Raw genomic sequence first — 27,737 nt, forward strand, 5'->3', positions numbered from 1 at the left:
CATCAGACACATCCTTCAGCCTGCACACTTCAGCTTCAGATGGAGTTTTCTTGTACTAGTGGCAAACTGATCTCACTAGAGGAATGTGTTTCTCAGGAGCTGCTAGATGGCCCCTTGCTCTGTGCCCGCTCACTGTGGACGTCCCTACCACAGTGGGATCCACGGCCTCACTCAGAAGAGAGCTATGGTTCCCAGATCCCTGAGAAGAGGGCCATAGTCTGAAAAGGGGTTCCTGGTTAGCTCTTTTAGGCTTAGCCTGATAACAGAATTCGCCTCATATTTTTACGCCATTTGCCATACACATTTTCTCTCATTCTCAACTGATATGGGTGGGGGGAGATTTTCAAAATTGGTGAGGTTGGTAATTTGTGGATAGACCGTGTTTCCATAGGCAAGGGTTCACACCAGGGGATTCTGCCCACAGGTATCTGGAGGTCAAATTCGTATGCTTTCTGCCAATCCGAGCCGCTGCCTCTGTCTCTGAGAATAATATACTCTGCAAGAAGGAAAGACGCACAAGCAATAGGGCAGTCTTCTCAGCTGGCGGAAGCGTGCCCCCGTGTAAGGGTGGTTGCGCTAAGCAATGCGTTTGGTGATTGAGAGAGTCTCTGCCCCAGATTCTGGTTACCTCGGATTAGTAGCCGTGGACATGGAATTAAAAAAAGGTTAATTGAAGGGTCTTTATCGAATCAGACATACACCTTAGAATAAGGCTTTTACTGTTCTAGAAACAATCTTCCAGAAGATGAAATCATCCAAGATTCCCCAAAAATATTTATTTATACAAAGATTTTGAGAGTAATATTCATATTTGTCTTTATACCTCAGTCTATGCGTCTGGGGCCAAGTCACTGTGTGGCACATGTGCAGCTTCCCCGAATGCCTCACATGTTGTAGCACCTGCTTCCAGGAAGACCAAATGAACATAGGGTCTTGGAGGGGAAGGGGGGAAGAACCCATAATGCCCCAAGGCTGCGTGGAACCACAATCCAGAAATGCGCACCCTGACCTGGAAGGCGTCTAACCAAGTGTCCGAGGGGAAATAGGATCGAGGGAGAGGGGAGAGGAGGGGCCCAGAGGGCAGACAGGAGAGGGTTCATTCCCACCCTTTGCTTCCGCGTTCAGCATATCCAGACGGCCCGATATAGTCGATGGCCTAGGAACTGCATGACCTGCATTTTCTCCCTGTAGTGACCCATGATGTTAATTGATGTAGAGGACAGTTTGCAAAAGTAATAGATTTACCCTTAATCCCAGACAGTATGAGATACAATTCTGGGACTTTGTCTTCGTAACCTGTCTTTTAAAAAAAAAAAAAAAAAAAAATGCTTGCCTTGTATAACATAATCCAGATTCCCTAGAGCAGATTTGGTACAGCAATGAGCAAATCCAGCCTCAGATCTGAAGTGTCTTCCAGTCTGGCCCTGACCCGGCCATTCTCTGCCCTTCCTCCTCCCTTCAGGGTAGCCCAAATCCCATCGCCACACAACGTCTCGACTTGCCATCCCTTTCCTCTATCCCCATCCCCTCTGTCTGCATCACAGAAAGTCTGTGTGTTCTGAAGAGTTCAGCCTTCCTCTAACCAAACCCACACTTTCTTTACCACCATGATTCTCAGAGCCAGCAAGAAAGAAATGTTCCAAAAGGAAACCTCCATCTCAGCCATCTGCCCAGAGCCGAAGGTTGTGGGCTCCAGGCCTCTCGGTGAGGTTTGTTGCTTGTGTGTTTCCCGAGGAGCGGGCAGTCAGGCAGTGGCAGTTCTCTCTCCCCTCTCTCTGTCGCAGGTGGGGTCTCAGCTACATTTACAAGACTTCACCACCATGTTGGAGAGCTGCTCCACCTTGGGGGTCCTCCCAACATAGTACAGGATGGTCAGGGGCTCCAGGTCCTGGGGCACGCAGCAAGGCGAGGCAGATGCTTCGGGGTTCAGAGTGTTGTACAGTCCCAGCACCTGGGAAGGGACACGTCAGTGAGAGGTTGGAAGGTCAAGCCTCAGGCCTGGAACCCAGGAACTCCCCCAGTTCAAGGGCAGCCCCAGAGGCTGAGCAAGCGCTAGAATGGTCACGGGTGCTCTTTAAAAGGAACTGTTGGGGGCCGGGCGCAGTGGCTCACACCTGTAGTCCCAGGATTTGGGAGGCCGAACAGGCAGATCACTTGAGGTTAGGAGTTTGAGACCAGCCTGGCCAGCATGGTGAAACCCTATCTCTACTAAAAATACAAAAAAATTAGCCGGCTGTGGTGGCAGGCGCCTGTAATCCCAGCTACTTGGGAGGCTGAGGTGGGAGGATCACCTGAACCCAGGAAGCAGAGGTTGCAGTAAGCAGAAATAGTGCCACTGCACGCCAGCCTGAGTCACAGAGTGAGACTCCGTCTCAAAAAAAAAAAAGAGGAACTGTTGGAACCTGGTTTGGGTGAGTGAGTAGTTGGGTAGCTGTTGTTCATCCGCAATGACAGAAGCAGAATAACTGCACTTGTTTGGGGTGATCAGTTGAAGCATATGACAGTTACTACACTGATAATGAATTATCTTGGCTTTTTTTTTTTTTTTTTTTTTTGAGTCAGTCTCACTCTGTCACCCAGGCTGGAGTGCAGTGGTGCAATCTTCACTGCAACTTCCGCCTCCCGGGTTCAAGCGATTCTCCTGCCTCAGCCTCCCGAGTAGCTGGGATTACAAGTGCATGCCACCACACCCAGCTAATTTTTTACATTTTTGGTAGAGACGGGGTTTCACCATGTTGGCCAGGCTGGTCTCGAACTCCTGACCTTGGGATCCACCCGCCTTGGCCTCCCAAAGTGCTGGGATTACAGGCGTGAGCCACCGCGCCCGGCCATTCTTGGCTTTTAAGAAAACAACTCTTATATTGCTCATCCTAGATGGAACTGATCACTTCGGTGAGAAATGTTCTCACAAAACATTGCCTTGAGCCATTTAGTAAGTGCCAGAGTGTAGGGGCCCAGACAGGATGCAGAAATAATGAACTAGAAGGAAACATGCTTCACAAATTACTGCCCTATTTTTGATTCCCCTCGAGGGAAAGATAGACTAGTTTTAGGGGTTGTGGACTCTCGGCTATCTCACTTTCTGTTCCTAGAATTTCAAATTAGCTTCTTGTCCATGCTTGTTGTTGTCTTTCAGAGTAAGTTTTCTACATTCGAGAGGCTGGAATGATCAGAGTTCTGGTAGAAGCCTTTCTGCTTCAGTGTTCCTTGCTAGCCACATGCACATATCTCTGACATAGGGCAACACGTGGCAGTTAATTAATTACTATGGTACAGGCAGCTTTAGATAAAGCAAATTAAAAGGCTGGTTGAAACTATGGTAGGAACTTAAAAGGGCGGAATGTGACTGAGTAGAACTGAGTCAGGGTGCCAAGATCAGAACCTTCACCAGAGGGATTTTACTCACCCCAGATCATCATTCGCTCATTCAACATTCAATCCTTCACTCATTCTTTTTAACAAGTGACCTGATCGGTCAGCCCCAGTGCCTCAGATAGCATGAGCCTGCTCCATACCGTGCTGTGGGTGGTGTCTGCACTGCGGAGGTATGGGCAAGGGCCTGAGCAGAAGTTGGCATAGTAGCCCTTAGGTTCATGGACCCACTTCCAGCCCAGATCCTGTCGGAAGTCAATGTAGAGGGGGCGCACACAGCAGTTCTCCTCCAAGTTGCTACAACAAAAAACATTTATAGAAAATCAACTTAAAAAGAAACCAACAATAAAAGAAACTTCACAAATGCTCTCATATTCTCCCTTGGAGTCCTTTCATGCCATCATAGGTGGCTCCGGTCAGTGGAATCCCAGGTTCAAGGGCATGAGGCAGAAGAAACCAGAAAGGCACATTCATATGTTAAAGACCGGGATCCCAAGGATGTAAGAAACAGATAAATGCTGTATGAGGAAGAGTAAAGAGGCAAAGGTGGCCCTGCTCCCTTTTATATCACAAATCAAAGCAGAGCTATAAAGTGCTCCACATAAAACCAAGCACTAACTGTTACTAGCCAACTCAGCTTTGTTGAGGTTGGTTTTATTGTTACCCTCCTAATGTGCACCCAGCCAGAAATAAATTCTAAGTTTATGCAGCTTGTCTATAATAGTAGGTGACAGATGAGACTCAATCTAAAGGCCATTTAGCCAAATAAAGTATATCCTTCTATTAGAACCATGGTTCAACAGATCACCCAAATGTGATCTGGCCCTTCAATTCTGTTGCCTACAGAGATCCATTTGGCAATAATACCCCTTGCCAAGTGGTCATCCAGCCTCTGCTTTAATATCTGCTGAGACCTAGACTTGCTACTTCCAAAGACAGCTATTAGTCAAAATCTGGCTTCTTGTGGGTTCCAAGGGTGAACCATGGCAGACACTATTGGTTATCTCTTCAATAACCATTCCTAACCCCCTTCTCCCTTGCCACATCCCATTACAGAGTCTAAAACACCAGGTGTTCCTTTTCCTGGCCTCCCTTGTGAGTAGCAGTGGTCATGTGGCCCAATAATGACCCATCAGACAAGGAGAAGTATGCAGGGGGTAAGCGCAAGTTCTGGCAAAGATATTTGATTATTTATAAAAAACAGATGGAAGAAAAAAGCTTCTGGCTCCCTCTTCCCTCGTTCCTTCTTGTCTTAAATGTGGACAAGATGCCTGAAGCCCCAGTAATCACTTGTGACCATAAGGAAAAGGATGAAAAGCCAACATACTAAACATGGCAGACTGGAGAGAGAGAAAAACTGAGCCTTCAGTGGCGTCATTAAGCAGCCAGCCCACCCTAAGCCTGCTGCTATCAGCCTCTTGTGAACAAGAAATCCACTATGATTTACGTCACTGGCCAAGAGCATTTGTTCCTAACTGATAGAGACGCATGGAACAAATAAATCTACACGCCAGCCTTCATGGCTGCAGGACAGTTGGCAGCAACTACCTTGCCTCTCCTATAGCTTGCTGTTGAGCTGTTCCCCCAGCTCAACATCCCTAGTTTCCCAAGCCCAACCATCCTCATAAGGCATGGTTTCCAGATCTAAATATTTCCCAATTCATTCTCCCCAGCTTCATTCAGGCATCCTCTGAGGCCAAATGGACTCACTCATGCTCCTTTTACCTGCAGCACTTCCCCTCCTGGAACCTTTCATCCCCAAACCTCATCCTTGAAGCCTCTGCTCAAATTCCACACCCTTCTGAAGCCTTTCCTGTGTCCATAGGTAAACTTGTTGCTCCTAATTAAAGCACTTAATCCTTCGGAGCCTCTTATGGGCGTGATCATCTTCTCCCTTTTAGTAGTTGGCATGCATGCTTTATCCTCCCCTTATAAATGAGCAGTGAAACTGCTCCTAGATAAGAGAAGCTGGGTCTTTTCTACCTCTGTATTGTGGCTACCCAGTCATTTCTGAATTCGTTTGTTAATTTCTCTAGCTCTGATTTCCCGTTCAAATGGAGACCGTTCTATTTGCCGCCATCCAGTAGCATCCTTGGACCCTTCAGAGGGAACTGAGCCCTTCTTTCATGGAAACTCCTACATTAATCTCACACACACACCCTACAAATGCTTAAAACATGGAAATCATGGAGAGGCTTTGACCAAGCATCTCCAATCCACACTATTTTAGCAACACTCCTCTTCACAGAGTTTTCTTCATTTCCTTCAGCCAGCCTCTTCCAGAGCTAGCCTACAGAAAAATAGTGGGACCCCCAGGAAAACAAAGAGATCTGTCAGAGATTTTCAGTCTTCTTCCTGGAGATGTTTGTGAACAGCATCAGGGACCCTCTATTGCGTGTGGCTTGGCTCTGGGGCCTGCCCTGCAGTAGGCAGGCAGTAGATGTTGGTTCCCACATGGGCCCAGGCTCACCGGAAGCAGTAATTGGTGTCCAAGGCCCGCTTCTTCCTCTGACCCCCCTGGCCCGGGTTGTCGAGCCGGTGTGGGGGAATCATCATGAGGATTAGATGAGGGTTGTGGTGATCCTTCTGCTTCTTGAGGCGCCCCAGATCTCCACGGCCATGGTCATCCTCATTGTCCACGCCTGCAGAAGGGAAGGAAAGCGACAATCTCCTGTCTAAGGAGAGCAGAGCCCTTGGAGGCTGCCTCCTCCCCACGTCCCATCACTGTCCAGGAGGAGGAGTAGTGCAGTCTGAGAGGGAGGTGTGGGGGACAAGTGCAGCTTAATTCTGATGTCCAGCTGCAGGAAGGGGAAGAGCAGACGGAGGAGCCAGTATCAAAAGAACTCATCATTGTAAGGATGCCCACTGAAAGATGCCCCATGTTCAGATCCTCATACTCCTGTATAGAAATCTCCCAAGGGGCAGAAAGCCCTTGCTGAGATTCCTAGGAATCTTCATGGACCCATGAAGCAACCCTGTTACTAAGTGGGTGCCTACCACATACCTCCGGGTTGTCAGTTTGTTTGTTTGTTTGTTTGTTTGTTATTTTGAGACAGAGTCTTGATCTGTCAGTCAGGCTGCAGTGCAATGGCCCCATCTTGGCTCACTACAACCTCCGCCTCTGGAGTTCAAGAGATTCTCCTGCCTCAGCCTCCCAAGTAGCTGGGATTACAGGTGCATGCCACCATGCCTGGCTATTTTTGTATTTTTAGTAGAGACAGGGTTTCACCATGTTGGCCAGGCTGGTCTCCAACTCCTGACCTCAAGTGATCCACCTGCCTTGGCCTCCCAGAGTGCTGGGATTACAGGTGTGAGCCACCACGCCCAGCCCTGGGTTGTCACTTTAGATTTTAGACTTAGAATCTTGGGGTGTGAGTTTCCTCTTAAAATGTGAATGGATCAAGATAATGCAGAAGTCCTACCGAAAATTTAAGATGTCACAACTTAAGATGGCCTAGGAATGGGAGCCAAAGAAACAAGACTGTATAATTGTTAAAATTCACATTGCACTTACAGTCTTTGAAGTGTTTTCACTATAAAATTCAGATGAGATAATGAAGCATATAATAAATAGCTTAGCAAACAAGCTCTGGAAAGAAAACCTAAATTCATCAACCCATTTCTTCTGGAAAAAAAAAGGAAAAGATTGGAGACTGACTTAGAGTCTCAACTAAATGGAGATCAATTTCGTGAAAGACAGCTGCCAGCTGTTGTCCATCCTCACTGAGGACAGGAACATGAGGAATGAATGTACATAGCTACAGGAGGGGCTCAGATCTCAGGAAGGGGCACCAGATCTGTAAGATAAATGAGAGACCTGGATCACAAATCTCTTTTTCTGAAAATCTTTATAAACAAGATAAGGATTCACTGAAATGGGAAGGTTTCATCCTAAGCTGGCCTGTAAGTAAGGACTCTGAAGGTCCTCTGGGCTCTAAGGTTCTGTGATTACAGTGTCAAATCTTTGGCTTTAAAAAAAAGGCTCTAAAATAGAGCCCATGTGGGGTAAGATCACTGTCTAGCGCTGGGCCAAAAGAGGCCTACACCTTTTCCTAGACCAGCCTCTGACCTCAGGCATTCCGCAGTTACCCAAAATGGGAATATGAAAGGAAAAGAGAACCTTCCTAAACTCCAGAGATCATCAAGGCTGAGTTCCCTGCAAACATAATGGAAAACCAGAAATGACTCTCAACGACTTCACCATCTCTACCCAAACACCTGCGGACAAACACCCTGAGACTGGAAGCAATCATCCAAACCCAGAGGACCCTGGGCAAGGTCAGGCAGGCCCTGCACATCTGCAAAGCTCAGTCGTCTGGGCACTCATGTTCAGGACAGCCAAAGTTAATGTCTTTTAGGGAGGGGGAAGACAACTCCTATCTGTTGAGTATTTCTGGCTCAGTGTTCCTTATTCGTTATCTCATTTAATTGCCTGACAACCCTGTGAAAGAGGAACTCTTATCCCATTTCACTAGGCCCAGAGGCTAGAGGGCTTGCCTACACAGTTTCACCACTTACCAGACCATGTTGTCTTCCAGAGGCTAATGCATTCTCTAAGCTATAAGCTGAAAGCTACACTCATTGCTTTTGGGGCAAAGCAGAATGACTCAAGTACAAAATAGTTGGCTATCTCTCTGAAGGAGCTTGGTTTCTTTTCTTGAGGTCTGGTTAGGGTCTCCTGCACTATCCTGTCCCATTAACTCTCCGCGCCCCTGCCCCACTCACCCATCCTACCATACACATTCATTTTGTTACCTTTGAATTTGATTTCCATCACCTCGTGAATGTTTTCCAGGATATCTCCATTGGGCTGAAAGGTGTGACATGGACAGTGAATGCTGATTTCTAGACCTAAGTTGGACTCTGCAAAATAAGACAGAGTTCATGAGAAAAACGCCTCTGTGTGATGGGGAAGTGTACCCACCACCCACGCAAGGGTGAGCCAGGGCCTCTGCTCCTACAGGGACTCACAGGAACTGAGTTCTATTGAGGGTCACAGGAGACAGAAAGCGCCTCCAGAGCTCAGAGTGGACCTTCATGCGCACGTTGCCACATTCCAGGTATTCCTGTTATATTATGAATCACCAAATGGGGGCATACACTAGTGGCCATCATGAAACAGAAGTGGAATAATCGTTCCCTTTCAAAGGATGGCATTAAGAGAAAATTGTCACCTACCTACTTGGGGGCAAAAGGACACAGATACAGGAACGAAAGTAAAAACTCATGCCATCTACGTGGTTTCTGGGAGAGGAGATCGTTGAGCCAACCTACTGAGGAAGGATGAGGGCAAGAGACAGAGGGACTGGAAGAGACTAGGGACAGGGAGTAACTAAAGAGTCTCCGAGCACAGAGACCGTGATTCAAAAGGCCATAAATTCAAAGGGCCACAGGATGTAATGCTGGCCAAAAAATTCAAGTCAGGAACCAATGCTAGAGGCAAGGTCACTTGCAGACAGGAAGCAGAATCCATCTCAGTGGAAGATGCAAGCATTTCTACCAGGGCCATGATTGTGGGTCTAGACAAAGTGGCAGATTCTAGAAGAGATAAGATGAATATCATGGTTACACTGGGCCATATTTTCCCTAAGAAACAAGGACACAATGAGGTAAAAATTACTTGGACATTTCTTCTTTGGGAATCCTTGTTCACCATGATGGGAAGTTGGAATGTGGATTGCTCACCAAGACGAACAGCTTGGGAAGACAGTTGTGAACTTAGAAAACAGCACAGAGGAGATGATAGAGAACTATGGCTGAGGGTCCAGATGACATGAGCTTGGAGACAGTGAGCATGATAAAGCCTGGAGGTGCCAGGGTTTGGTGCCTGACATTCTGGTGCAAGAAGGGCATCTCCAGCCCATTCGCCTAGTAGTTGTGGGATCATGAGTTTTGGCAACCAAAATCAAGGAAGCAGGAACTGAGTAAATGAGGTTGAGTGAAGTGAAGGAAAAAGAAAGAAAATGGAAAGTCTGCACTGAGACAAGTAATTTTACATGGAAAACCAGGTAGGATCTGGTATCATGTCAAATCTGGTGGGTAAGACTTAATTTGGGAAGCTCTGTTGATCCTGGGGTAGCAGCCAGCTGTGACCAGGTGTAGAAGAAGTCATGGGGGACAGACCTCTCTGGATTCAGCATCAGCCTCTCAGTGAGTTGATTGATTTGCTGCTCCCTGAGGCCACATACCATGTGTGTGAGCATCTGGCCTTGAGGACAACCTGGAGTCTTCCTGAAATTGTGCCATCAGGGCAAACCCCAAAGAGTCCGACCTGGCCCAGCAGCCTTCTCATGGACGGAAGGATACAAGCCTACAAGCCTGGAGATTCCCATCAACATTAGGCTGGCGTGGACATCCCAGTCCTACTGGTTAAAACCCAGCCCCTTTCTTCCATAAACTCCAGAGCCTAACCAGATCCGCTCTACCCCAAGTCAGGGCAACCTCTGGGGCACACTGCGCCTGCTGAGCTTGAAGATCTCTATTCCAGCAGGTTCGCTTAGTGAGGGAAGGCAGACCAATAAAACAAGGCAGCTGAGACCCAGCTGGAGGAGAAGTGACTGGAGAGGGAAGTATGAGGAGTGCCCTCTCCCTGGGTTAAGGCAGCTGGAAGGAGGAGCCGGAGTAGCTGAAATGGGCTACCTAACAACACCGTGTACCTCCTGGTCAAGCTGGTTCAAGGTGGGCTGGAAGATACCCAGAGTGAGTTCTATGAATCTGTGAATTAGAAAGTCAAGGTGCAGACAGCTGTGTTGGGGAGAGCGAGGGTCCAGGGGGTAAGCACGAGAGGGTGGCCTGGCTTGGCCAACATGCTGTATCTAGATAGAGGACTTAGAGATGATAACAACAATCACCAAAATGCATGGAACTTTACTACATATCAAACACTGCTCTAAGACTTTACGGCCGGGCGCGGTGGCTCAAGCCTGTAATCCCAGCACTTTGGGAGGCCGAGATGGGTGGATCACGAGGTCAGGAGATCGAGACCATCCTGGCTAACATGGTGAAACCCCGTCTCTACTAAAAAATACAAAAAAAAAAAAAACTAGCCGGGCGCGGTGGCGGGCGCCTGTAGTCCCAGCTACTCCGGAGGCTGAGGCAGGAGAATGGCGTGAACCCGGGAGGCGGAGCTTGCAGTGAGCTGAGATCTGGCCACTGCACTCCAGCCTGGGCGGCACAGCGAGACTCCGTCTCAAAAAAAAAAGACTTTACAAGCACTAACTCATTTGATCTCTATAGTAATCCCATAGAGCAAGAACTGTTATCCCCCATGGTAAAGATGAGAACACTGAGGCTTAGGGAGATTAAACAGCTTGCCCAAGATATCCAACCAGTGGATAGCAGTGCCAGGATTCAGGCACTGACAGCTTGATGCCTGAGATCCCAAACTCTTGTTAGAGATAAGGAGGGGCAAAGAGGGGGCAACAGAGACCACCAAGGAAGATGCCCACACATTCACCAACATGCAAGATGGTTGTTTCCCAGTGTCCCACCTTTCCTGAGCCATGATGCTCCCTCCCCAGCCTGCTAGGGGAGACCTGGCCCTGTCTAGCTAGGTGCTGCAGACTATATGAGCAATAGCACAAGGGTATGAGACCTGGGTCCCCAGTGGCCCTGGTAGGCTCCAACCCACTCTGGGACCCAGAATGCAAGCTGGGTACCTGATGCACAAGGGCTCTCAGATGTTTGCTCAATGAATCCAAGACCACATGTGTGACTCAGTTTCCTCATCAATCCACACCACCAACTGCTCCAATTTGGAGTCCTTTGTTGCCTGGTTTGAAGCCATGAACTCCGACGAGACTCATGGGCTCTCTATAAGCACAAACCTGTGTGATGATTCCCCTGTAGGAAAGGTAGGCAGTATCTGCCTAAGTGGGAACTGAAGGTTCCAATGAAGAACTAACCTCAGAATTGGCAGCCGTGGGGATGGTGGGTGGGGGACCCATAGGTTTTATTACGAAATTATCTTTTTGATGTCTCAGGAGGATGGAAATCATTCTCAATGCAAACTTCTCATTGAGCTCTGCAGCTGTGAAAATAAGAACTCCTTCAAGTGCCCAGGGCTTCAAAGAAATCCAGGTGGAGCTGATCAAAATCAGACAGGGAAGTTAAGAGATTAATTTCCCCAGCCCCTCCTTTCTGTAGCCGTCTGAGTCAGAATTCCCAACAGAGCTGCTGTCAGCAGATCCACGTGGGTTGTCCTAGGCTCTTGCCTTCATGCTCAGTAGGAGGGACAGGATGGAATTCCTGGGTACCCTTGGGACTGGGGCAGGATCTCCAGCCCACCATCTGCCAACTCAGCCATCGGATAATTCCCCTTGGATGGGGAATTTTCTCATTTATGTGACCTGCCTGGGCTCCATGGGTACCAAGCAATGCAAACTCGATGCCTACGGAGTCCAGGCAGGTCACGTGAGAAAACCGAGCCAGCATGTGATGCTAAACAGGAACTGCCAGCCTCACTCTTGGGGAACAATAGGGAATAGTGAGGGCTGTGGGTACTGAGGATGCATACCCCATCTAAGGGGTGGCTGGTACTCGTCTGTGATGGATGGTTACCAGGAAATCTTCCAACTTTTCAAAAACAGCAAGAAGTCCAGGTTTTATGTGAAATCTCCTGACTTAAAACACCCAAAACTGTTGATGACTAGTCAAATTGAAAACAATATGCAGGCCAAATAGTTTGTAATCTCTGCCTTTGAGTTTTAACTCTTAGTTGGCTAAAATACCAAGGACCTAGAAGGATCCACCTGCCTCAGGGAGTCTGGGCATCAATATATGGATGGTCTGTGGCTTTATAGCAGCTGATGACAGGAGAAAACCCTGCCCAAGAGGGAGAGAAGGAACAGATGGGACTGCCATCTGTGACCCCAACCCACTGAGCATCAGACCAGGCAGTACCAGTCAAGGAAAGGGAAAGAAACATAGAGGATGGTGTCATGAGACACCAAAGTTCTCATCCAGACTGGACGACCTCGGTCAAGTCACTTAACTTCTCTCGGCCTGTTTCCTTATCTAAAATAAGAAAAGCTTACTCCTGTAAAACATGGTAAAAACCATGAAGTTCTCTCAAATGCATTTGATCCTTAAAACAACTCTATAAGGCATGCAGAGGAGGAACCATTGCCTTATTTTCCAGGTGAAGAAAGACAGTGCGTGGATAAGATATTTGGGACATGTGAAGTGTGTTACGCCTCTGGGATAGCTCTGCTTGCATGACCACCCGGCCTTTCAAACTTAACTGGCCGGAACAGAACACGTTCTTCTCCTAGGCCCCCCATTTCAATAAGTGATACCACCTGGATGTCGAAAAATTTAGGAGTCATCCAGAATGCTCTTGTGTCCTCACACCCTACACCTAATCAGCCTGCGCTACTTACTGGCTACCTTCAAAATACAGAATAAATCCATACAATCTTCATATCCACTGCTACCACCCTAGTCTCAGCCTATATTGCTCTCATCTGGGCTGCCACCATGGCTCCTAACTGGTTTTCCTGCCTCTTCCTTTGACCTCCTGGAAACTAGAGGGATCTTTTAAAGATGTCAATCGAATCACCACACCCAGTCCCTCCTCCTGGTAGCTGTGTGAGTCAGAATTCCCAGCAGAGCTGCTGTCAGCAGATCCACATGGCTCTCCTAGGCTCTTGACTTCACGCCCAGTAGAGGGACAGGAAGGAATACCTGGGTACCTTGAGTATCCCCATCTCTGGTTATAGCACTCCCACACTTCTCATCACCCACAGATTAAGTCCTGAAACCTCACCATGACCTGATGATGTTCTAAATTAAATTGGCTGGGCATGGTGGCTCACGTCTATAATCCCAGCACTTTGGGAAGCCAAAGCGGGTGGATCACTTGAGGTCAGGAGTTTGAGACCAGCTTGGCCAACATGGTGAAACCCCATCTTTACTAAAAATACAAAAAAAATTAGCTAGGTGTGGCAGCGTGTGCCTGTAGTCCCAGCTATTCAGGAGGCTGAGACATGAGAATCGCTTGAACCCAGATGGCGGAGGTGCAGTGAGCCGAGACTGCACCACTGCACTCCAGCTTAGGCAACAGAGTGAGACTCAGTCTCAAGAAATAATAATAATAATAATAATAATAATAAATTATATGGCCCCAGCAACCTCTCTGACCACCTCCCCTCCTCCTCCCTACCCCAGCTCAGCATGCTCCAGCCACACCAATCTGTTTGCTGCTGCTGCTCGAACAAATCAAGCTTATTTCCACTTGAGGGCCTGGGCCTCACTGTTGCCTTTGCTTAGCACATCCCTTATTCTGATCTTCATGGGCTGACGCCTTATCATTCAGATGTCAATGCATGAATTTCTTCATCACAGAGACCTTCCCTGGTGGACCCCACCCAATCATTATCACATTGCCCTCTTTCCATTTCTCATAGTTCCTATCCCTGTGGCTGCATCCCCAGGGCCTGGCTTACAGGGAGCACTTAATAAACATTAGTTGAGTGAATGAATGGAGAATACTCAGTGGCAAAGCTAGGGTTTGAACCCAGATCTCTGAGTCCCTTAATTCTGTCCTCTTCCCTCTGTTTCATGGAGGACTAAGGGACCTGAGGTTCATTCTGAAATGTTCATCCGAAGGGTCCACCTACCTCTTCTCAACAGCCACTCACGCACTGTGTCAGTGACATCAAAGGACAGCCACTCGGCAGTGCCCCGTGTGGGCAGATTCTTGCCACCGATATAGCGCTGTTTGGCAATGTGCTCATCCGGCCGAAGGATCTATAGGGCAGAGAAAGGAGTGAGTACTAGAGGCCATGACAGAGTGCCCCAGAAGATGTCACAGTGCAGAGCACAGGTGAGGGAGCAATAAGAAACCAGTGGTTCCTGAATGCCATGGCCCCCGAGCGCCTTAGCTAACTCTTAAGGTTTTAATGACAGACACTGATACAGAAACAAAGGCTCAGAGAAGCCAGGATTCAAACCCAGGTCTGCCAAACTCTGCACCCAGTGGTGCCCTGATATGGCAAAGGAACTGGCTTTCTCGTAGGTGTGGTTTCTGCTCCGAGAGAGGAGTTACCTGGAAGAGCTCGATCCTCTGCTCATTCCGCTTAGAGCTGGGGTTGGGCACTCGCAAGACCCGGAATTCTGCTCGGAACAGGTTGGTTCTATTTTTCTCCACTGAGGACACATTGAAGCGGAAAACCTTGGAGGTAATTCCTTTGGGGCAGACAGCCAGTTCGTCTAGGAGATAAAGCAGAGCAGAGGGCACAGCATGAGTGAGACATGCAGGAACAGTGTGCTGCCAACGGACAGGCACCAAGTGGCCACCGTCCTGCCTGCCACCTCCCTAGAGGCTTGAGGTCTCAGACCTCAAGGTGGAGATACGAGGAAGATTCTTGGTGGCCCTAGAATCACACACAGTCCTGAGCAAGGAGCAGTGTGGCCTCAGAGCTCCACGACATGGCACTAGAGACTGGCCAGTCAAATCTAATTGCCCCCTCCTCCCACTGCCTTAAAATCTCAGTTCTGGTAAGTTCTCCAACCTGTTTTTCCTACTTTTTGAGAAAATACTGATTCTACACTTTTGTTTGTTTTGTTTTGTTTTTTCTTCCTTTTTGTGGAGAACAGGGTCTCGCTATACTGCCCAGGCAGGTCTCGAACTCCTGGGCTCAAGCTATCCTTCTGCCTCTACCTCCCTGAGAGCTGGGATTACAGGCGTAAGCCACCGTGCCCGGCCTAAGAAAATACTGATTCTAGAAAGATATCAGCAACCTAGTAGTTTACATATCTTACAACTAGTTGATCTATTCCTGTGTTTGTTCATCTGGGCATCCATTCATTTATAAAAAATGTATTGAGCAGCTACTATATGCCAAGCATAGTGCTAACACTGGGAAGCAAAACGTGAACAGACACAACCCCTGCCTTCAAGGGGATTAAAATCCATTTATGCCTAGTGTTCCATTATTGGAATGCTAAGCATGTGGGAGTTATTTATATCCTACTGCTCAAGGTCATCGCCAAGGTCTGATTTCAAAATTCAAAAAATTGCAGCCTCAGGCTTATGGGTTAATATCCAAGTGGGGGGTATTAATACATGGGCCCAAATAACAGGACTAGAGAGAAATAATAGGACAGAGTGCCCTGGAAGATGTCAAAATGCAGGAGCACAGGTGAGGGGAGTGACAGGAAACCAGTGATTTTCAGACAAGTTCAGGGGTTGGTTGCTGCAGGAAATCAAAGGAGGGAAACGGCAGGGAGCACTTCATGGAAGAGGTGAAAACTGAGAGGATTTGAGGATGGGGAGGAACATGGAGTGACTGCTGGAAGCAAAGGCAGGGAAGGGAGGAAATGCAAATGAGTAAGAGGGACCCGAAGCAGCAGGTGGGAGCCAGGTGAGAAAGGGCAAGATGGTAGATTGGGGTCCACCTGTCAGACTAAAAGGTTAAATTTTAACCCATTAACAGTAGGGAGTCACTGAAAGTGTTTGAGCAGTGCAGTGACATCTCAACCTCGTGTTTTAGACCCAATAAAGCCCGGCTTATATAGCAAAGAGCCCACATCATGAGCCTGGCGGAAACACAGGTGCTTCCTCCATTGGCTCCTTTCTCTTTCCTTGACAGCACGTGCTATGCCAGACGCTGTCACCTGCTGGCCTCTTCTTCCCTGTCCACAAGACATGGGCAGCCAATGCTCTTTCCCACCCCTCTGAGCCAGAGAAAGGAAAGAGCCTGTCTTTTCTCTGCCCCTGTACACTTGACAGCCTCAAGGTCTGAGCAGTATTCACACCCAGAGAAAAACTTTCTGCACAAATGGTAACAACAGCCCGAGGCTGAAATTCAAGCGCATAGACCCAGATTCCACACATAATGGACATGGCTGGAATGAGCTTATAATCACCCCGAGGGGTGGCTGAGGAAGTCACGGACAAGGCAGGAAGGATCAGAGGCCTGGAAACAAGCAAATGCGCTACTGATCTTCAGGAAAGGATGAGTGAGTGTTTCTGGAAATTGCCATCTGGTGGGCCTGACACTGGTTCTTAGAAAATTAATGGAACAGATGTTAGGAAAACAAATGTGTGAATGTTGTCTAATGAAGCCCTGATTAATAATTGGCGTTGAAAGAACAGATACTGTCAATGATTCCCTAAACCATTTCAGATAGAACCAAGGAGAGAAGTCAGTGATAGCTAAGTAATGTGTAAGTTTACAAGTTTGTAATAGTCTGAATGTGGATAAGCTACTTGCATTGGCAACCCTATCAAGGACAACAGAGCTAGGTCTTGAAGGAGCTGTTATCGATACGGCTTCAGTTACAATAGCACCTCCTGGCAGGATTGCTCGAGCTCGGGAGGTCCAGGCTGCAGTGAGCCGTGATTGTGCCACTGCACTCCAGCCTGGGCAACAGAAGGAGATTATGTTTCAAAATAATATAAATATTTATTTATAATAATATAAATAAAATAATATAAAGTAAATAAATAACACACCACCAGTGACTACAAAAGGAATAAAGGGTAAGTCAGTGCAACATGCACCTTGCTGTAAAAAGAAGGGAGACGGGGCAGCGCACAGTGGCTCACACCTGTAGTCCCAGCACTCTGGGAGGCCGAGGTGGGCGGATCACAATGTCAGGAGTTCGAGACCAGCCTGACCAACATGGTGAAACCCTGTCTCTACTAAAAATATGAAAATTAGCCAGGTGTGGTGGTGCGCGCCTGTAATCCCAGCTACTCAGGAGGCTGAGGCAGGAAAATCGCTTGAACCAAGGAGGCGGAGGTTGCAATGAGCTGAGATTGCACCACTGCACTCCAACCTGGGTGACAGAGGGAGACTCTGTCTCAAAAAAAAAAGAAGGGAGATGGAAAATGGCACTTGCTGGTGAGGACAGTCACGGTGGGTCAAGGCAGTGGGAAGCCAGGGGATGGAGAAAGTTATGAGCTAGGAGAGTTCTCAGGACACCCTAGTGGCCGTCCTCTTTGGTTTCTTCCAGCCTATCAATCATAATCTGCTCCCCAAGATGAACTCCTCCTGAGGAGAATTTTAAGGTTTCAAAAAAGAGGTGGGAAAGGTCATTGTCTATTACCGGGATGTATAGATTTCCAATGAGTTAGAAGGTACATTAGGAGTCATGTAGTGCAACCCTCTTCAGAGGAAGAAATGGCTGTCCAGAGGGTCTCGGCCAGAGTCACTCAGAAGTTAGCTGACACAAGCAATTTGACGCTAGCAAGCAAAGCCTGGACATAATTGCTAGTGATTAAAAAAGAATTGGCACCAGGGCAACATGGTGAAACCCCGTCTCTACTAAAAATATAAAAATTAGCCAGGCATGATGGTGCATGCTTGTAATCCTAGCTACTCAGGAGGCTGAGGCAGGAGAATCGCTTGAACCTGGGATGTCGAGGTTGCAGTGAGCTGAGATTGCGTCACTGCACTCCAGCCTGGGCGACAGAGTGAGACTCCGTCTCAAAAAAAAGAAGAAGAAGAATTGGCAGCCAGGCATGGTGGCTCATGCCTGTAATCCCAGCCAGCACCTTGGGAGGCTGAGGTGGGTGGATTGCTTGAGCTCAGGTGTTCGAGACCAGCCTGGCCAACATGGTGAAACCCCATCTTTATAAAAAATACAAAAATTAGCTGGGCGTGTTGCAACATGTCCGTTATTTCAGCTACTTGGGAGGCTGAGGTGGGAGGATCACTTGAGCCCAGGAGTTCAAGATCAGCTTAGACAACATAGGGAGGACCTATCCCTATTATTTAAAATTAAAAATTTTAAAGGCTGGGAACAGTGGCTCATGCCTGTAATCCCAGCACTTTGGGAGGCCGAGGCAGGTGGATCACTGGAGGTCAGGAGTTCGAGAGCAACCTGGTCAACATGGTGAAACTCTGACTCTACTCCAAATACAAAAATTAGCAGGGCATGGTGGTGGGCACCTGTAACCCCAGCTACTTGGGAGGCTGAGGCACGAGAATTGCTTGAACCCAGAAGGCAGAAGGTACAGTGAGCCAAGATTGCACCAGTGCATTCCAGTCTGGGTGACAGAGTGAGACTCTGTCAAAAAAATTAAAATTAATTTAAAAAAAGAATTGCCTGGGAGATCAAAGAAAATGTAAATACAATCTTCTTGACAATCAAATTCACTGAATAATGATGCTTTAAGTAATCTGTGGAATGAATCATAGTGTAAATAAATAAGCAAAATGTAATAGCACCATCTTATGTTTTCTCGAGTTTTTATTACTTCATGTGACCTTCTAACAACCCTTGAGAAGGAAAACATGTAAAATTTATCACTTGACAAATGAGAAAAATGAACCTCAAAAAGTTAAATGACTTTCCCAAGGTCACATAACTAGAAGGTGGCGGAGGTGGGGTTTGAACTCAGGTCTTCTGAACACACCTCATTTATTGAAGCAGAGATTCTGGAAGCTAGGAGGGATCTGGGCGATCATCTGGTGAACATGGTTTCATCAACAAAATATGGCAAGATTCCACTAAATGGGCCTAGAATGTCAACCTACGCCTCAGACAATGACCCACTGCAAACCAGTTTGTGGTTTTTAAGCCACGCCTCCGCAGAACACTAGCATTACTGAGAGCTGGACTAGGGGGTCCCACTATTACAAATTAAATCTTGAGCAACTTTTTCCATTGCACAGGAAAATGTGTATTGGTGAATGCCATTTTCTCTATCTTGTTTTACGGGGTAAAACATAAGCAAAGAATATTCACGTAGAGTATGCATGGAAAAACCAGGAAATAGCTGGCCATGTTTAGTTAAATGCCTTTTAAAATGTGTTCAGACACCTGGGCTGCTACGCGTGCCTTTGCTTGTATATATCATTTTTTGCTGGTTCCAGAGAAGGGACTATATTTATCAGTGTGGTTGTACTTCTCTACCCTGGCTGCACGTTAGAATCACCTGGAAAGCTTTAAAAACAAACGATGCCTGGACCCATTCCCCAGCAGTTCTGACTACACTGGAGTGAGTGGGGTCCACGGCATATTTTTTTAAGATCTCCAGATGATTCCAGTGTGCAGCCAGGGTTGAGAACCACAGACTATAATGTGCTGCAAAGGGCACCATGCTTCCAGATGTTCTGGAAGTTTGAGAAACCACTGCTTTAATGGTGTGTGTGAGCTTTCTATTGATTAACCTTTAAATAAATTAGACGTGTTGCTTCGCTGATGGAACACCTTTAAAAATTTTTAGTTAGAAGCCCATAAACATTTTAAGCCCATGTTAAAAATTGGAATACTTCACAGAAAGATCCAGATTTTCTTCTCTTCTGGGACATGGGAAGAACTAATCAAGCTGGACCCACAGTCCTCAATGCAAGACCCAGCAAGAGCTGAGGCTGGCTGCTGCTGCTTTGGCTGGGCACGTGGGCTCCAGGTCCCCTCCCTCTCCCTGTCTCACACACCTTACTTTCTTCCTGACCCCAAGACCAAGTGTCCTGGTGCAGTTTATCACGATGCCGTGGCTTTTCTTCCAGATCATTTGCATTTCCTGCCGGGTTTCTGTAGGCACTTGTGTTTGCCATCCCTCTAAGAAAAGGTTTTGCCCTAGTTCCCTGAGTCTTAAGCTTCAATGTGCTTAAGAATCCATAAGGAGCTTGTCAAAAACACAGATTCCCCAAGACTCCACCCCTCAAGATTCTGATTCTGTAAGGGTGGGTGGGACCAGGGAATCTACATTTACCTCCAGCTTCCTCTGGACCACACTTGGAGAAGTGCTGACCCCTACTGTGCAGAAGGCATTGGTCCTTGGGGCAAATGATTTTCAGAATAATTCTCAGAATAAACAAAATCTACACTTAGCAGCCAGAGAAGAAAGACTAAAATATCAAGTTTTCTCTTTGTTGAGAAACTCCGGATTTGCCGGTTGTCTTAGCGCTGCCCTTGGCTGAAAACAACAAGTCTCTGAACAGACACAGATAATTACAAGCCAGAAGATAAAACGACACCTACATTGGTGATATCTTTGTAAGAGGGATGGCAACATAAGTAAAAAAGCTGTGTCCTTTCCCATCACGTGGGGTCGGAGAAACTCTCTACTCCCTCCCCACAGTAAAATCCTGGAGAATTAGAAAACGGATTACAGAGTCTTGCCCATACTCCCCAGTAGAGGCTCTGCTGATTCATCCCAGATGGAATTATAAAATTCTTTCAGCTGAAAAGGAGTTTGGAAATCATCTCTGACTTTACAGCTGGGGAAACTGAGGCTCAGAGAGGTCTCTTTTATGTAGCTGCAGTTGCTTAACCTGCTTGAGACTCTTCTTTAAATAAAGAAAACTCTTTCATTAAATTAGGGAGAACATTTGTGGCATTTCTCCTGGGCAAAAAAAAAAAAAAAATTGCAGAGCTAAGAAAGAACAAATCTGGTTATCTTTATGCAATCTGCCACCTGGGTTACTAAGATAGTAACTCCTGACCTCTCCTGTTTGGTCCAACATGTGATTCATTTATGTTACAAATCAAAGTTCTACTGAACCCTAAAGGTTAAAGGTAGCACTTACAACGTGTATTTTACGTATCCATGAGTGCTTAACTATATGTGTCCTGCAGGCAGAATGTCGAGGTTAGGGTCCCCACTCTTTTTGGACAAATTACTTAAGCGATCCAGGTCTCAGTTTCCTTATCCATAAAACAGGGAGATAAGTTTATTTAGGAAAAGGCCTTCCTCTCTGTTCTCACCTTGGTGCCCTTTCTCCTGCACCACTAAAAAGCATTTCCTCTTTCATTTTCCTCTCCAGGGACCTCCATCTCCTTGCCCTGGCTCCTACTGTCACTTTCCTTCGAATGCATGTTCGAAGGAAAGTCAGGGAGGTGGCCAGAAGTGAGGAAATATGGAAGAGAACATGATCTCATGACCTCCCCGCAGAGGACCTGGCATCGAGACCCTGCTGTGCCCCACCACAGACCTGGTGTCACCTCCGTCTGCCCTCATGAGTTAAGGACAGGCTTCCTTCCCCCCACCCCCCGCCCCGACGCCTCGCAAGCCCCTGATGATGGCTCTCTGCTCCTGCTTAGCACCTGCCCACTGCCTTCTTTATAATTAGTGTGCCTTGTGTGTCTGCCTCTCTGGGGTGGGCTCAGCACCTGACCAGCTGCAGGGCGGGCCCAGGTCCGTCTGCTCAGCCTCCAAGTCACCTCCAACAGCTGCAGAGTCTGCCTGCTTCCGGTTTGCACCTGTGAGCCTCATAGCATTGCGTGTTGGCTCCTCCCCAGCATCCTGAACAGCATCCTGCTCGCTGTGCCAGGTTGCCCCAGGCCAGACTATTGCTCCATAGCCCCACAGCCACCCCCATCTGCTGCAGGTCTTGGTACTGCAGCCTGGAAGCTGCCCAGCATCTGTGGGGCCCTGCCCGGGATTTTCCCAAGGCCATCTGCGATTTGTGCCTTGAGTCTGCACAAAATCAATGTCCACTTGCACCCGCGTGGCCTTGCCTCCACGTGGCTCATTCATTCTCAGCTCAGGATTCCAGGCTGGGGGGGGGCGGTCCTCGTGACTCAGGATCCCTCCTCCCTTGGACTCCTCCTGCTGACCCAGCCCATGAAGGTCTGAGTCCTGCCCTCTTGCCCTGGACTCTCCTCACACCTCTCCTGTCAGCCTCAGATTTCGACCTTCCTCTGATGCTTGTGGTTACTATCTCCTGTGTTGGTGGGTTCCCAGGGAGTTGGAGCCTTGGTTATCCAGCTGCTAGGTGCCTCTGGGAACTGTGGGCCTCTGAGTCAGCCCCACCCAGAGACCCTGGGCAAGGAGCACTAGCTCTGCCTCAGCCTCCAGCCTCCGCCCCCACACGGCAGCCACATCCTAAAGAAAGGCGCTCCAGGCAGCCACAGGAAGCCAGAGTGGGAACCCCTCGCCAGTAACCACAGGCTCCTCTGCCTGGCATGGAGCCGCGAACAGGGCCTTTGCACCTCCAGCCAGAGCTGGTCCACCCATCGGTACCCACTCCTGTTACTTCTCTCCAGCCAGGTTCCTTTCACCCCCTGCTGTGTGTTCTGCTGACCACCCTCCCCTGCCTGCCAGTTCCATCCCACACCCTCCACCCCTCTCCCAGCTGGGCCTGGGCTGAGGTAGTCAGGGCGGCGAGGACACCTGCTGGTAGGAAAAGCAAACAGAGCTGCTCCCGGAGTCTATGGCCCACGAGTGGCTCACATTCCTCTTTCCTGGGCTGTCAGTTTCTCAACATCTGCCAAATTTCTCTCTCTTGTATTGAGGTTTTTAAAATCCCCTTCAGTAAACACAGATGACTTCCACACGTGTACAAACACACACAGACATCTCACCCAGAAGCCGCCCGGCTCCTCCGTGCAGACGGAGCCTCCTGGGACAGCAGGCTCCCAGACATATCCCCCCCACACCGTGCACCCACTGCCACCCCTCCACCCGCTCTCCCGTGACACGCAGACACAAAGGGCGCCAGCCTCCCTACGCATCCAGAGCCAAAACCCGCTCTCCCCGTGCCCACCGGCCTGGAGGGCGCCCATTTTGAGCACATGAGTCTGTCTATGCACAAGACTGCATGTCATCCTAAAGTACACGGCCCTGGGAACATTCGTGCATACCCTCTCCCCTCCACACACACAGCTCACGTGGGTCTCGTGGGTCACGTGGGTGGGGTAGACCAAAGGGCCCAGGCAGCAAGAGGCTGTCTCTTGCCTGGGCTTCAAGAAGCTTGACAGACATTAATTTGGGGCAGGTACTCTTCTTCCCAATAACTGGAAAAACTGAAACGGAGACGTGTCACAACGAGTTGTGAAAAGCAGGGAGAAGACCAAGGTCTCCACACTGAGAACTGTAAGGGCTCCTGACAGAGCCGGCCTTCCCCTTTATGGCACCCAGATGCTTACAGTTACTGATATGATCGCATGTGCAAGAATACATATGTTTCCCTGGACAGCACAATGTAATTCCAAATTAAAATCAGTCAAGGATGTGATGTGAGTTCAGCAAGCCGCTCAGCTCCAGGGCTCCTGGCCTCCCAGAAGCACCGGCTCTTAACAGAATGGCTCTATGTCCTTCCCCACCCACCTCCCCAGCCCCAACGGAGGAGCATCGCACCTCCTGAGCCTTGGTGCTAGTGAATCCTGGGGCACCCTGCTGTGTGGCCAGCACTAGGCCCCGCTCTGCAGAGCTCCCAGCTCCAGTTCAGACCCTCCAGAGCAGACACCCCAGCGAGAATTTGGACTTACTGTGCTCCGCCAGCCCCTGGATCATGTCGAATTTATGGATTTCTTTGGCATAGTATTCCGACTCGGTGTTTTCCTGGGTGCAGCCTTCCTCCCTCTCCCCATGCATCTCCTCCAGCAGCTCCCGGGTGCTGTTGTAAAGGGCCAGGACCTGATAGGGGACGTGGGTCATCACCGTTGGCTCAGGGGGGCTGGTGAGCCTGAGCTTGCTCAAGATCTGTCCCCTAATGGCTTCCACCCTCTTCTTCTTGATGTGGCCGAAGTCCAAGGTGGTGCAAGTGGACAGAGAGAGGCTGACCGAGGCAAAGTTCAGCAGGGCCAGGACCACCAGAGCCCTTTGCAAGTGCATCTTCATGTGTGAGCTGGGAAGAGAGGCCAGGGGGACGGCGAGGCCTGGAGAGGAAGAGACCCCAGCAGACGTGCAGAAGGAGGGAGGAAAACCAGGCGGCCTCCCCAGATCCCAAAGACTGAGGCTTGGCAAGAAGGTGCATGAACTCACTGCACTGCGAGAGCTTCAGGACTTCCAGGAAGCGCTGGCAACCCTGAGGACGAAGAAGCGGACTGTGTGCCTTGTAGTGCTGGGATTCTTGTCCATGTGTCTAAACAGGTTTTGCTGGGCTCTGACTCCCAGCAGGCCAGGTGGAGGGCAACCAGAGGGCTGGGAGGGGTGGCAAGGCAGCTGGGAGTGGGAAGGGAGCTGGAGTTTTTCCTTAGGTAAAAATAAATAGAGCGGATATCTGATATTGCCAAACGCCGCTTGGCGATGGGGAGAAAGTGGGTATTTTAAAGAAGGAGCAGAAGGACCATGGCTGGGTCCCAAAATCAAAATCCTTGCCTTGCCTTGAAGGAAAATAAGAAAAGAGAATGGAAAAGAAAAGGGGGAAAAAAAAGGTTAAAAAAAAAAAAGTCAGATCACCAGTGAGTAGGTGGGGAGAGGCAGGGCCGCGCAGTTGCTGGCCCAGCTAAAGGTGGGGGCAGTACAGGACACACTTGTCTCTCAGGCACTCCATTCATGCTTTCTCTTTTGTTTACACTTCCTCGGGGGCTTTCTAAATGACTTTGTTCACGCTGCCTCTCGTCTTCATTGGCTGGGGTGTGGGGTTATGTGCATTGGAAGGCAGGGAGGCAGGCCTCTGAGCGCAGCAGCCTCAATCATCCACTCAGACGCCCAGGGTCACCAGCACCTCGGCTTGTCTTCTGCCTCGGCCATTGCTTCTGTCCCCTGCTTCTCTTTAAAAAATAAAAAGGAGAAAAATAAAATAAAATAGAAGCCAGTTCACGGCACGCCTGCTCCGGAAAGCTGTTATTCCTTCTCTCGCACGCCTCTTCCCCTGTCTCTGCCTCTCTCGCTCATTCCCTTGGACTTGACTCTCTGCTTCCCTCCCTTTCTCTCTCTCCCTCTCCCTCTCGCTCCTCTCCCTCTCTCACACACACACATGCACACACACTGCTTTCTCTATTTCTCTCTGCTGAAATTTTATACCTCCCTCCCATGACGTCTCTGGCCTGGGGTGGGGGAGGGAGGGACCAGCGCACGCAGCCTCTTTTGCTGCACGATGTTAATGTTTTAAACAGGCACAGGAAAAGCCGAGCCCATTTGAAAAATACGTTGCGAGTCCTCTCGTTCGACGTGGTAGCTGAACTTTTTTTCCCCTCTTGGAATCACTCCTGCTACACGTTGGCTGTTTTTCTGGAAAGTTACTCCGATGAGCCCCCTCCCTCCATTTCCCCCAGCCCCAGCGCCCTCTCGCCAGCTGTCAGTCCGCGCCGTCCGCGGCCGGCGTCTACTCTCCCTCCTGGTCCCCCGGTCCCGGGGTCGCCCCCGGGCCAGGCCCGACCCGGGGCAGGGTCCGCAAAGGGCGCGGGACCCGGTAGGGGCGGCCGTGCCAGCCTCGCGGAGGGGACTCCCGGCCTGCGAGTCGGGTCGGAGGGTCAGCGTCCGCTCCGCGGCGATCCTGGCCCGATTCTTCATTGACAAGATCGGAGTCGGGAGGCGGGCAGAAGCCTGGAGATGCTCCAGGGGCAGTGAAAAATGGTGGCGTTTTCCGGAAGATCGAGGGTGCCCTCTGGCGAGGCGAGGCCGCCAGTGAAGGAGCTCGGCTCGTCGGGAGCCGGGGAGGCTCGGGGCCTGGGGCTGGGGGGCGGGAGAAGGGGCTGCGGTAGAGAGCGAGAAAAACAAGACCCGGGCCCCGAGGAATCGCCTCCCTCTCGGTCCCACGTGCGCACGAGCGCACCTCTCCCTCCCCAGCCGCTGCTCCGGAGCCGCTCTCGCAGAAATGTCATCCAGATGTTCAGCCTCCCTCCCCGCCGAGGGCTCCGCAGGGAGCTGCGCCAGCGAGCGCGAAGTCAGCAGTTGGCCCGAGCCCATTTCCCAGATGGGTGAGGGGAAGTCGGCTCTCTGCTTTCGCTCCTCTTCTCGGCCCGAACCTCTAGGCCTTTTCCCACGAGCAGCCGAGGGAGGGTAGGGCACGTGGCTCCCCGTAACCCGCAACATAGGGCTTGCATCTGAACTGAACTTTCCTGAGAGTGAGTGCCGCTCCCACCCCATCTCACTCCAGCCTTCCTGGACCCTTTCTGAGAGGTCTGACTTCCAGGCCACCAACTGAAGGGGCTGTTCACTGTATCCCAGCACAGCGGTGGGTCACTTTACGGATGAGGATACTGAGCCATGGAGATTTTTTTTTCTTTTTAAGCCCACACTGCTTGTGAGTGCTGGAGGCGATGTTTTACACAGGCTATCTAGTTTGGGTAGGCATTATTTTCATTTGCATAACCAATGAGGAAACCTAGGGGTAGAAACTTCCAAAGTAACTTGCCCAAGGTCACATAGTTATTAGGTGTCAGCTGTTGAGGTTTGGACCCAAGACATTGCCAGAGTCTGTGGACTTAATTACTATGCTATACTGCCTCTGAAATTTGACAAAAAGTTTAATGTTTACTATACACCAGGCACTGTTCTAGTCTCCGTGAATAATATCAGTGAACAAAACAAAACTCTTGCCCTCATGGAAATTTTATTTTAGAGGCAGGGGTGGGGCAGTGGAGGAGGCAATAAACTAAATAAATATGTAAATGATGTAGTAAGGTAAAAAGTGCTGGGCCAGGTGCAGTGGCTCACGCCTATAATCCCAGCATTTGGGGAGGCCCATGCGGGAGGACTGCTTGAGCTCAGGAATTCGAGACCAGCCCCAGCAACACTGCGAAACCCAGTCTCTACAAAAAATAGAAAAATTAGCCCTGCATGTTGGCGCAGGCATCTACTTGGGAGGCTGAGGCAGGAGAATCACTTGAGCCAGGGAAGCAGAGTTTGCAGGAGGCCAAGATTGCACCACTGCACTCCAGCCTGGGCGACAGAGCAAGACCGTGTCTCAAACAAACAAATAAACAAACAAACAAACGTGGTATGGCAGAAAATCAAGCAGAGAAGGAGGATGGGGAGTGCCTAGGTTGGGGGATGTTGCAGTTTAAAATAGGGTGATAAGGAAAGGCCTTTGAGCAGACAGTTGCAAGATAGAAAGGAAAATTATTACAGTTATACTTTTTTGGACTCCACCTCTACCAAATCAGAGTCTCCAGAGATGGGGCCCTGGCATCTCTGTTTCTTTACAAACCTCACACGTGATTCAGGTGCTCAGCAAGGTCTGGAAGCCACTACAGCAGGGTACCTCTCTGCCCCGAGTGAGGACCATTTGCCTTCTGTTTTCAGCAAATTGGGGAAGAAGTGGGGGTGAAGGTCTGGAAACTGACTATAAGGTGATGGTGGTATGCTGTGAGCTTATAAGAAATGGAAAAATCTAAAGATTAATCCCTTCTTCCTCACCTGGTGCCAAAGAAGAAGGGAACAAGGGATTCATTGGAGCCTATATTTCACCTATCTTGGATTTTTGGCAATGAATGTTTCTTCAGATTAAAAGCTAACAAAGTATTCTCACTGAGAAGCAAGTTAACAAAGGATCTTAGAGATAATCTCTAAAGTAATTACAAGGGAGGAAACTGATATCCGAAAAGGGCTCTGCTCTGGCTACACAGGTAGTCATCAGCAGAGCTAAGATGAGAACACAGCTCTTCTGACATCCAGGCCAGTGCTCCTGCTGTCACAGGCATGCTAACGCGCAGTCCTATCCAGTAACGTGTGATTGAACTGAGTAATTTACTGGGTATTTAAGAAATACTTGCATCTGGTTTTAGGGGTGCTACTG

General features: G+C 49.1%; 2 protein-coding genes across 3 annotated transcripts; both read right to left on the bottom strand.

Moving 5' to 3' along the window:
* Positions 1–698: 698 nt before the first annotated feature.
* Positions 699–24,990, bottom strand: TGFB3 (transforming growth factor beta 3). Of its 2 annotated transcripts, XM_015454019.4 has the most exons (7): positions 23,542–24,990; positions 14,420–14,583; positions 13,992–14,121; positions 8,128–8,235; positions 5,843–6,014; positions 3,516–3,669; positions 699–1,951 (listed from the first exon to the last, which is right to left on the bottom strand). In XM_015454019.4, the coding sequence occupies exons 1-7, from the start codon at positions 23,891–23,893 to the stop codon at positions 1,793–1,795; spliced, it is 1,239 nt and encodes a 412-aa protein (XP_015309505.1). In that variant the 5' UTR covers positions 23,894–24,990; the 3' UTR covers positions 699–1,792. The 2 variants fall into 2 exon arrangements, with proteins under 2 accessions (XP_015309505.1, XP_073854016.1); XM_073997915.1 differs by lacking the exons at positions 699–1,951; positions 3,516–3,669; positions 5,843–6,014; positions 8,128–8,235 and adding an exon at positions 11,152–11,401.
* Positions 24,533–26,212, bottom strand: LOC135972021 (uncharacterized). The gene is made up of 2 exons (XM_065549099.2): positions 25,022–26,212; positions 24,533–24,768 (listed from the first exon to the last, which is right to left on the bottom strand). Exon 1 carries the CDS (start codon positions 26,084–26,086, stop codon positions 25,106–25,108), a length of 981 nt encoding a protein of 326 aa, XP_065405171.1. The 5' UTR covers positions 26,087–26,212; the 3' UTR covers positions 24,533–24,768; positions 25,022–25,105.
* Positions 26,213–27,737: the final 1,525 nt, after the last annotated feature.

Source organism: Macaca fascicularis, chromosome 7 (genome assembly GCF_037993035.2).
Source record: "Macaca fascicularis isolate 582-1 chromosome 7, T2T-MFA8v1.1".
NCBI lineage: Eukaryota > Metazoa > Chordata > Mammalia > Primates > Cercopithecidae > Macaca > Macaca fascicularis.